Source organism: Cynoglossus semilaevis, chromosome 6 (assembly GCF_000523025.1).
Source record: "Cynoglossus semilaevis isolate Cse_v1.0 chromosome 6, Cse_v1.0, whole genome shotgun sequence".
In the NCBI taxonomy this organism is placed as follows: Eukaryota; Metazoa; Chordata; class Actinopteri; order Pleuronectiformes; family Cynoglossidae; genus Cynoglossus; species Cynoglossus semilaevis.
Genome location: NC_024312.1, coordinates 5751546 through 5763283, shown reverse-complemented (window position 1 = coordinate 5763283; position 11738 = coordinate 5751546). Strand labels below are relative to the sequence as shown.

The window sequence follows — 11738 nt, the reverse complement described above, 5'->3', positions numbered from 1 at the left end:
CACACACACACACTCACACACACACACACATGCACAGATATTAGCATAATTTTCGTCTAATGACATGTGCCCTAGAAATAGTTTAGGGGATAAACGGCTGTATATTAAAGTTAAGTTCACTAGATGGCAGCATTGCAGCTCATTTTATTATAATTTGTAATAATCAGTTGTTGGTGCCAGCAACTCATACAGTGGTTTGTACAGATCAATAAATAAATATTACCAGACCTTTATCAGTACTGGTTGATATCGGAATTGGAAATTAAGTGTTTGGACGATATCTGCACACCTGTATCGGCTAAAAGGTAATGTCGGACATCCCTACCTTTCTACAGTATTTTCCAAAACAACATACCACTGACGGAGGCAGCATTTATTTTCAAACCCATCCCTGCACACCTGGAGGCTTGAATTTAAAACACTGAGCCTCAGTGGGGACACTGTCGGGGAATTCATTCTGCATTCGTGAGTGCGCCGTGCTTGGATATTGAACTTCCCTCTCGTGAAGTGAGAGCAGCGGCAACCGTTTGAGGCTCGAACCGTATTAATAGTAGAGCCGGCAGGATAGACGACCTGCGCCTCGACACATTCATCATATTCCATCCACACGTCTCTCTCTCTCTCTCTGCACCGGGACGTAGGGAAAAGAAAACAAATGCACTGTGTATTGATTATCAGAGCGAGAAGATCTGTGGGTTCAAGGTGCCGTGATAACGAGATCATGTGCCGTGAGATGCCAATTACCGGGCAGAAAAATGTAAATATATTGACTTTAAAAATGATGTCTGTGACATAAAAACTATCGCATGGCTGCAGATGAAGAAAAACTTCACCTCAAATCGTTCCAGCTCTGCAGCAGCGGCACGGTTTATTCTTAAAGAAGAGAAAGTCGACCGTTGGAAGAACCAGGGTTTTTACTGAGGTTGTATGTCATGACAAACAGCCGTAATAACGATAACAAACTGCAGCCCTCGTCAGTTATAATGTGTTATAGAGATATTGGGAATTTCTCCATTTTCAAACTCCACTAAATAAAATGTAGCTGAGATTTTTCATCAGGAACTGTTTGTGTTTAAGTCGTGAAGCTCTCAGCTCCAGGGAGTCAAACAGGTGTTGATGACTTGTTGAATGTGCACAAATCTAATCAGTCAACCTCCTCATACACAACTGAGGGGGATTTTACAGACATCAGCCGATAAAGCAGATGATTTATTCACATCTTATTCTGCAGGTCTGGCTGACAGAACAAAGTTAAAACACGGTTTTTGTGCAGGATTGAAACTCTCTAAAATGATACGTGACAATGTGACAAAATGATCAATATCAACAATAAATATCAATGCGTTATTGCTAAGCATTGATAACAAAGGTTTTCACTTCTATTCTATTCTATAGAAATGATTGCATTTGGCAAAGACAAAGTGTCAAAGATATTAGACTTCAAATGTAGGATAAAGACCAGTGAGACACTGCACACAAAGACAGACACATACACAAACACACAAGTAAGTAATGTGTGTGTGTGTGTGTGTGTGTGTGTGTGTTACATGGACTAATGACTGCTGTTTTGAATATCATCCATTTGGCTGCGGTGAAACACTGACACTGCCCTGGTAAACAGCTCTGCCTTCTGCAATTATGTTGGTAAACAAAGAGGAAATCCAAGAAGAGGACACACACTCCGCAAATGGAAAATCAATGGCAGCAGATTGTGATGAGACCACTGTATTAAAATGGTAACTCAGGTCTGTGTTCCTGTCTGGCTCCTGCGCGCGGTAACGCAGCGTTAAACCAGATGACAAACCACCCGGTGCACATTTTTCAGCGTCTTGCCAGTAGATGTGACAACGGAGTACAATAAAACGCAGTACTGTGTGTATTTGTGTTACAAACTCAGCAGCGTGATGATGTCTTCCTGTTTCCTATGTTTCTGCAGTTCCTCCATCTATCATAAGGCTGAAGGAGCCAGAGCGCCGCCATGACACCTGCATAGAATTCACCGTCCGGGGGTCGCCCCACCCGACCTTACGGTGGTTCCGCAAAGACCAGGTTTGTATCTATAAAGCTTGGTAAAACCGCCACAGTTTTGTTTCGCAAAGACCAGGTTTGTATCTATAAAGTTTGGTAAAATCGCTACAGATTTTTTTTTATGTTTTTTTTTTAGCATTTAATGTCATCTTCAAGAACAAGGTTTGTGTTATGCCAGCAGGTCCATGTTTCTTAGCCCATACTTGGCTAGGTCTGAAGCAGAGGTCACCAAATATATTTGTCGCAGGGCTAGAATTTTTCTGGACAGACGCCTAGGGGGGCGGATACTCAAATAAAATGTAATAAAAATCCCATTTTGGTCGAACATCATTAAAATCCCATTTTGGTCTAACATCATTATCATATCGTATTCTCTGGACTATAAGTCGCGTGTATGTCATGTATGTACGTATATGTCAGCGTGAAAATAACAAACATGTAAATTTTCAGTGGTACAGGGGTAGCAGATACTGGTACACAAGCCTAGAGTGCCCCCTAGCGGCTGGCAGTGTGAAAATAACAAACGTGAAATTATATATTTTAATATATAAGTCGCACCTGAGTATAAGTCACAAACCAAAGCCAAAGATGAAAAAAAGTGCGACTTATAGTCTGGAAAATACGGTACTGGACCCAGAGGACGATTTTGTTTTCTTCATTACGCTGTTCTCAGAAATTCAGTATAAACGAACCCATCCGGAGCAGCCTCACATGTATTCAGAATAAACACAGCTTCAGAATCTTTGGACTTTGATTCTATTTCCACCGTCTCCTCTTTCTCTCGTTTACTCAGGAAATTCCCCACTCCGAGTACATTCGGACTGATATGGACATTTTTCAAGACTACATCGAAGGCTGTCTTACCTTTAAAAACCCCACCCACCACGACAACGGCAACTACACCCTGGAAGCCACCAACTACCTGGGCGTAGCCACCAGCACCGTGTACGGTCATTTCCTGGACAGACCCTTCGATGGTAAGTCTTGTTATACCCTGTATGTGGGTTACAAAATGTATTTGTTTTACTTTTTTAGGTGAGAAAATGTATATTTTATCACGAAAATAATAATGAATATATAATGAATTTTTTATATACCGCAAAAATTCGCAATAAAAGAACACATTTATAATATTAAAAACCTACGATGCACTGAGAGTCGTCAGCCGAACCACGATACACCGAGGGACGACTGTATTCAGTATAAGCGTAGTGTGAAGTGGACCTTTTTCACTCTTATATTTTGCTTACATTTCTTAGGTTTCCACATTATAAGTGATAATTAAAAAAAGAACCTTCGCCGTGAGGTGTCACAGCCACCGGCTTCCTTGTGTGATCTTTCCTGGGTTTTGTCAGCGGCGCTCTGACTGTTTCGGGGTGATGTGGTGAAAAAAAAAAAAAAAGAAGCAGCTTATATTTAGTCCAAGTGTGAATGAGATGCAGTGACTAAAGCAGGGCTGTACTCAGAACACAGGTGATAAGCCTGTTCACGGGGCGCTTCTGTATTTAGATTTTTTTCACACGTGCTCTATTTCTAGCATTACACTTCCCCCCAGTAAAAACTTCACTCTATCTACAAAGTATGTGTTCAAGTTCTTATTTCTGTTTTACTTTTTCCACACAGGTTCGACGGATTATGATTACGGTAAGGACTTTGTTTCATTCGATATCTTTACTTAATTTTGGAAGGAAGTTGCAAAGAAATGCTAACAGGTTTACAAGCAGTCTGGCTTGATTTGGTGAAAGTTGATGAAAGAACTGCAAAGTTGTCAGGAGTAATGATTCATTCATCGATGAATCATTACTCAAAGAGTATCGATTACTCTCATAATGTAGTAATACTCATCAATAAATGGAAAAAAAACTGCATGTGTCACCTCCAAATCTTTTAGGAAAACTTACCCCCCACAGTTGAACTGACCGTTCATGTCACATGACCACTGACCAGAAGAGAGCGGTGACTCCATGTGATCAAGTCTTTGTCCATCTTTGATTGGGTTAAAAAAAATGAAAAAAAAATAAAAGAAAGTAATGGGTTTCGTATTGAATCACAAAGTTCAGGAATCGCCCGTCAATAACAGCAGAAGTGGAATTTCATTTTGGTTCTAGGACAAATCGTCATGCATTAAGACGTGGTCCACTTCCTGTGCCTCTGTACCTGGGATTCATTGCTGTGGCTCAGTAGCTGCGCCAGTCCTCGTGTTCTGTCACCCAGTGTCGGGGGATCGATTTCACATTTCGTACGCTGTGTAAAGCTTTGAACAAAACAAGTAACAAAAACCTGTCATGGCGTGAAATTGATTTGTATTTAGACTTCACTGTGTGTCAAGAAAACATTCCACACATCATTCCACCTCCAGCTGCAGACTGGGCTGCTGACAAGGCAGCGTGCACGCTCAGCAAAATCCAGATTCTCTAGAATTCACTGGGTTCGTTTTTGTAATGGTGTAAAAGTTTAAAACAAGAATTATTTAAGTACTAACTGACAGCTTTTTTTTCTCTTGGTGAAAACTTCAGTTCAGAAAACGTTAGATACAAAAATGTAGATGTGAAAACAACCTGACGGTTAAAAAAAAGGAAATTAATTGTCGAAAATTCACAGTTTTAAAGTTTTAAAGCTAGGAAAAGTACTTGAGGTTCATTCATTTTTTTACAGGATTTTTTAAGAGATATTCAACACATTGTCCATAAAGTTTGTGTTTGCTGGTTTAAATCCCCTTTTATCCTGTGCTGTTTTACAGTAACTCCTCCAACTCCAGAGCCTGAAAAAACTGAAGAGGACACAACTGGGGTGAGTGATGGAAATATTCATTATTTGGAATTTTTTTTTTTTTTTTTGGTTTACAAAAGACTGAATAGTCACTGAAGAATACAAAAGAAAATGTTGAAGATTTTATGCAAATGTAAACACAAATATATATACTCCGTGATACACAGTAATATCCTGTATACATAAATATATATGTTGTATATATTGTATGTAATATATACAATTTTATACAACATATATATATATATATGTACAATGAGCTGCTAATTCCTTCAACTCTTTTTGAGTCGCTTCCTCTCAGAAATATTTCTATCAGTCATTTTGTCTCATTCTGTCCACTGAGACCCTCCCCCCTCCCCCCCCCCGGGTGACCGGAGGTGGGGGGGTCTACGGGCTGATGGGAAGTGTAATTGAGTTCATCTCCTTCCTGTAATTGACTCAGAAAAGTTGATGTTAGAAGTCAGTGTCCGTGAAGGAGCGCAGCGGAGTGTGTGCGTTCGTCCCTTATCTGCGTTCCGTTCCTTTGGAGACACAGATGGCCGTGCGATTGGCGGGTTTTGGAATTCACACTTATGACACAACACCATGACGACAACGCATAGTAGGACGGATGAAATCATATTGTTTACTCAATAAAGGAACCAAAGCAGAGGAAGGAGAGAGAGAGAGAGATAGGAAGGAAGGAAGGAATTCATAGAAATGAGAGAGAGAGAGAGAGAGGAAGGAAGGAATTCATAGAAATAAAAACTACGCCTCCAGGAAGAGGAAGAATAATTATGTTGGTCTAACGTAGTAATCTCTCTACTTCCTTTAAACAAAGAGCACGTGACACCACACAACCCTGTCTGTGCATTCATTCTCTTCTTCTGAAGGAAAAAAATTCTAAATCAACAAGAAATTGAACACGTTCCTTTGCAGGAATATAAAAGAGTAAAGCCTTGACCTGTGGTCCATTCAAGTGAAAACACTCCTGTTAATACAATCCAGTCTGTTCAAACGGTAAAATAGACAAACAGCCATGCATGCTTTGACAGGCCTAGGATCAAGTTTGATTAAAAGATTAAAGATTAAAAAGATTTTCTTTTCTGATTTTAAAATTGTTCACAAAATGTTACCAAAAATGTTTTGTCTTACATCAACTTTATCGTAATGGTAACGGTCTGGGAAAATTAACCTCGAGGGCAAAGGTCAATCTATTGACGCGGTGCAGAAACAAATGACAGAAATTCAGCCTGATGAATTATTTGGAGGAGAATACAGAGTGTATTCTCAGTCTTTTGTTACTTTTTTTTTTCCATATTGATTAGTGTTCTGTTCAGAGTCACTGCTGCAAATTGGATCAGAGTAAAAATCCAGTCTGTAAACGTAGGATATTCATTAACGTTATAATCTCTGCCACGGCCAAATCGTTCATTCATTTATTTTTTTTTCTTTTGCAGACATTCAGATTAATCTCCCTTTCTTGACTCTGCAGCTGTCTAACTGTCAGGTGTCCGTCCTTCTAGATCTCCATAGCAGTCGGCCTGGCAGGATTCGCCTGTGTGATGCTGGTGGTTCTCTTTCTCCTCATCAACAAGTACGGACGGCGCTCTAAGTTTGGCATGAAAGGTAAGAAGCCAGGAGTTCAGTCAACACAAAAATACTTTTTTTTAAATTTTTCTTCAACTTCAGCAGTTTACTTTTTGGGGGTTTAGTGGCTTTTTTCGAGCAGCGGAGGATTACAGCAGCATGATGTAGGCTCACAATCTGTCCCTCTCAGCTGGCACCTCGAGCTGTGTTTGCAGACTGTAAATCTCAGAGATGGTAAAAAGTAAACTGCCCACACAGCCCGTGTTTACTGACGTGACCCCGCCACGATGACGACAGCGCGTCATCATCGTGTCATAGGTCATGTGGTCTCCAGGCGTGGAGATGGTTTGGCCGTGAGCGGAGGAGAGGTGGTGATTACGATTGTAATATAAGGATGTCCGATATTAACTTTAGTGCCGATATTGTCCAAACACTTAATTTCCGATATCCCGATACCAATAAAGGTAGTATTTAATTATTTATCGGAACAAACCACTGTATGAGTTGCTGGCACCAGCATTCTGCATACAATGAGCTACAATGCTGCCATCTAGTGACTCCTACTGTCATATACAGCCGTTTTCCCCCAAAACTATTTTTTGGGCACAGGTCATTTGACGAAACCCAGGCATTGAGTTATCGGGTTTTCATTATCGGAGGAAAAACTGATATTACAGATATTACATAATTATGCTAACATCAGAAACAGAGGATTTTTGGTAATCAGTGACAAATCCACAGTATTTATAATTACAAAATTGTAATTGTAATTAAATCGTAAATAAATATCTATTGTTGTTTGCTATTATTGTCTGTTGGCGTTTGAATCAACTGAACAGTGAGTTGGTGATGTCCAGTAAAAGAGCATGAGGTACAACGCAGCACGTCTGACATGTGACCTATCACAGGCTGTGACATCATTCAATGTGACCTCGATGCCGCTGGATTATGTCACTAACCTGGGAGAAAATGTATTCCTCGGACGGAGTAACTACACAGAACAGTGTGGCCGTTTGACGGCATTAATTTTCCAAGAGTTGATTTTACGGCCAAACACAGAAAGAGCAACAGCCATCTGTTGATTACAGCCGTCTGTTCGTTTGTTGATGCCACGCAGAACAAACCCCCGTTACTACCTGCGGGCTGAACAGACACACATGCACTGGTAAACACTTGACATGGGTTTATCATTTATTTGCTCATTCTGACCTCAATCAAATCTGAACTCCAAAATAGATTTTGGAGTTCATCAAAACACCTAAAACAACAACGGTGTAGCTCTAACTGTAGTTGTACCAGGACACACACACAATCATTGACAGTTGACTTGAAGCAAAACAGATGAAATGGTTTGATATGGAGTCACAGCCTCCCAGAACAGTATGTTAAACTGGGGCAGATAGTGTCTGTTTTCATCTCATCGGAAACGTAGTCAACTCAATCACAGCGTAATCTGTTTTTGTAGATCCCACTGTTTTTTCACATCCAGCAGGAACCAGAAAATAATTGTCCGTTTACCAGCATAGGCCTCGATGTCCGTCTCTGTCTCTCTGAAACCATGTGGACATGATCCTATCTGTCTTCCTGGCCTGAAGTGGAAGACAGTGGTCTGTTGACACTCACAAAGTGGAACAAAAGTGAAAGAAAAAAAAAGATTCTTGAAACTGTTAAAGGTCTCATTATCCAGAAAAGCAGAATAATAAAAAAAATACTGATATTAAGTTGTACTGATTATTCTCAAAATATCATTACAAATACACTGCAATAAGAATAGTTTCCTATTTAGACCCCACTAGTAGTACACAAATACACTGCAATAAGAATAGTTTCTTATTTAGACCCCACTAGTAGTAGTACTACTAATTATTTATATTATTCAAGTTACTGTTCACTAGTACTGTAGCTACAAGTCAGTCAAATGTTATGTTTTTTTCTTGTAACTATAAATAAATCTTAAGTTAAGAACAGGGAATCTTTAGTACTATCAATGGTTTTTGCCCTCACTGTTTTGCCACCTGCCTTTCTGTTGGATTTAAATTGTTTTGGAAACACGAGGGGAAAAGACAGAGATGTGAATGATTAAAATGGACGGACGGGGCAAGAGAGAGAAACGTAAGGGTTTGGGGAAGAAAAGCATCTGCTTTGTCTCGGAGACGAATCGATTGTGATTTGAGCAGTGAGCTGAATCACGGTGTCAGGCAGTTGGAGCACAAACCTGCGAGGTGCGCTCCAGGAGAGAAAGACGACGCCGGGAGAAATAAATCAGAGATAAGTTGAAAAAAGAGAGAATTCTCCGAAGAAGACATTTGTGGTTACTCAGAGAGACAGAGTTTGACTCAGGAGTTCATCTGAAGTTCTGCACACAGCTACAGGCTCTCGCTCTCTCTCTCTTTGCGTCTGGCTCTCTCTCCCTCTTCCCCTCCTTGTGACTGAGCATGTCCCAGATCACACGACCATCTGCTCTGGTGTTTTATTAAAAACCCAACAGGCTCCTCAGGGTCTTCTTCAGTTATTTATTTACCCACTAACACGAACTGAGAACTAAGAAACTGCTTGATTCTGATTAGGGATCTCTGACGTGAACTTTTAGCTGATTCCCATCGACCGATATTGTCCAAACATTTAATTTCTGATTCCGATATCAACCGATACTGATATACTCTATGCAGTAGTTTGGGTTAAAGGGAGAGTACACATTTCATTGTGTGCAGTGGTGTGCTGTGTCACAATGACAAAACGATTTGTAGGTCACATCATCTGGGCGAAACCCAAGCATTTAAACCTTATTGGGTTTGTATAAACGGAGTAGGTCCCGATAACAATTCTTACCGATATTACAAAATTAAGCTAAAAGGGCTATTAGCTAATAGGCTAATAGGCTGATAATATCAGTTGGCCGTTATTATCAGACGTCAGTTGGTCAATATTATCGGACATCCCTACTGATAATATTGGCCAATCGGTATCTTCAATTTAAAATCTGGTTTTTAGGTTTTCACAGCAGCACTCTGACCTCTGACCTCCTGGGTCTGCTCCCGGTCAGGTCACATTTTTACTAATGCAACACCGAGCAGGTTGCAAACATAAAGAAAAGAAAGACAAGCAGGGGAAAAGAACTGCAGTTTTTCACTCGCAGAATCAAATTTAGAGATAATTTAGGTAAAAACCGTCCTGCTCTGCTTTCACAGAGGAGCAGGGAGCTGGAGCAGATAAATAAAGGTCGATGTTTTACATGTTTCCTGAAGGGGGAGCTCCTCCAGACTCACTCTACATTTCCATTTTAATAAGAACATAAAACACACACATAATCACACTCTTTTTTTTACTAATGTGGATTTAAATATTGCTTTGTTACATCGCAGCGCTATAGGCTCTTCACACACACACACACACACACACACACACACAAATTGCCTATTGCTTAATGCTCTCAGTAGTGAAACCCTTTGGGAACAAGACTGAAAAAAAGTTATCATCTTACCTTCTGACTGGCTCATGACAACATTAGCAGACGCAGGGATATGGATTGGTGCTGGGGTTTGGCTCGATGCCTGACACGAAGCAAAGCCTTATGGGAATCTGACTGGGACTCTGCCGTTTTCCTATCGGCTTCTGGCTAATAAGCTGTGTAAATAAAAGATGCTAAACACTTGAATCAACAAAGGCAACTTCAGAGACAATAAATTACTCTTATTGTTTAACTGATTCGGGTCTGTGGGACACCACTTCAATCACGGTGTCTGTGGTTTTTCTACTGTTGTTCATTTATATCATTCACACATTTGTTTTTGAATTAAAGTCCAGATTTGGACTTTGATTCAAACGACAGTAAATCATTTTGAAACACGGTTTCTCTGGTGGATGAAGAAAATGCTGAAAATTCAGTTACAGCAGTTCTGACTCACCTCACCTGGTGCAACAATCTGGGTTTGTGGAGTCAACTTCCGGAACTTTCTGCAGGTTCAATCAAACAAGTGTCATAAGAAGAAAAGCTTTCTCCAAACAGTCCTCAGTCCTCAGTCCTCAGTCCTTGGTCCTCAGTCCACAGTCCACAGTCCACAGTCCTCAGTCCACAGTCCTCAGTCCACAGTCCACAGTCCACAGTCCACAGTCCTCAGTCCACAGTCCTCAGTCCACAGTCCTTGGTCCACAGTCCTCAGTCCACAGTCCTTGGTCCACAGTCCTCAGTCCACAGTCCACAGTCCACAGTCCTTGGTCCACAGTCCTCAGTCCTCAGTCCTACTTCCTCTGGGTGCGCAGGTTGACCAGGTCCCTGTAGGAACTGGACTTCCTGGTTTGGGTTTCATCACCTCTCCTGCACGTGGTCGCCCCCTGTAGGCCTGGAGTGTGGTTGTTGAAATATTCACCCATACTGGGACTTGACACAACTGACTGTGTCAGCAATCACACTAGCAGCACGTGGTATTTAAGGTTTTTTTTTATACCCTTGGCTGACAGTGATTCTTCATGGTTCAGAGAAAACTGTTGCTGATGTAAAACCAAAAAACAATTGTAAATTCATAAAACACTAGTCGGTTATTTTTATTTTTTTTTTGAGTAATATGTCATGCCGTGTTGAGAACCAAATATAAAACGACACATAACTCTAACGCTGCTGCGCTCTCAATCAAATACAAAGGTGTTCTAAAAGAAAGCCCTGATGTTTTGAAAAGAAAAAGATAGATTAGTCGTGAATGCTCTGCCGCTGAGCGATGGTTTGTCCTTGCACTTCAAACACATTTGACTAAAATAATGGCTTTCATTCTGTACTGGTCTTGGTGAGACTGAGTCACCGAGGTGAGTCAGCCATCAGGCACCACCCACGGCACTGCAATCGTTCTTTGGTCGGTGTTTTCTCTTGTCTCCGTGTCACTGCCTTCCTGTCGGTCTCGGTGACATTCTCCACGACAGTCCTCTCAACAACAGCAAAGCCAACCCTGAACTTGAGACAGGAATGAAGAGATGAGAAACGGGGTGATGTTCAGGACTCTCAAGATGCAAATGTCCTGCCTGTCTGTAGCAGTTACCATCTCACTGATAGAGTGACACGTAAAGAATGGGTAGAAAAAGGACAGGAATGGGAACTGGATCAGGGCGAGACAAAGAGTGAGAGAGGTAGAATCCCTGAAAGAAGACGGGGAGGGAGGAAATACTACGGCACTCTGGGTAGGAAATCACTGATTCCACTGGGAGTTCAGTCGTTTCTGCTCCAGGGACAGTGAAGAAGTGTCAAAGGTGAAGTAATCATGAGCTATCATTTACTAGAACTGCACAGAGCTCTTCCACCAACCGTCCTCTCAGAAAGGTCTTCCTTCCTGAACTGCTTTCTCAACAGAACAAATCTTAACAGAATTATATTTACACCCCCCCCC

The 11738-nt window shown here is 41.1% G+C and overlaps 1 protein-coding gene across 1 annotated transcript in view; it reads left to right on the top strand.

Moving 5' to 3' along the window:
• LOC103379855 (NT-3 growth factor receptor-like) overlaps positions 1–6819 on the top strand; it is a 39819-nt gene extending 33000 nt beyond the window's left edge. Inside the window, exons 8-12 of the mRNA XM_025056324.1 lie at positions 1912–2049; positions 2822–3005; positions 3652–3672; positions 4769–4818; positions 6303–6819. Of these exons, the coding sequence (XP_024912092.1) occupies positions 1912–2049; positions 2822–3005; positions 3652–3672; positions 4769–4818; positions 6303–6491 (582 nt within the window). The 3' untranslated portion in view covers positions 6492–6819. The remainder of the gene's footprint in view (positions 1–1911; positions 2050–2821; positions 3006–3651; positions 3673–4768; positions 4819–6302) is intronic.
• Positions 6820–11738: the final 4919 nt, after the last annotated feature.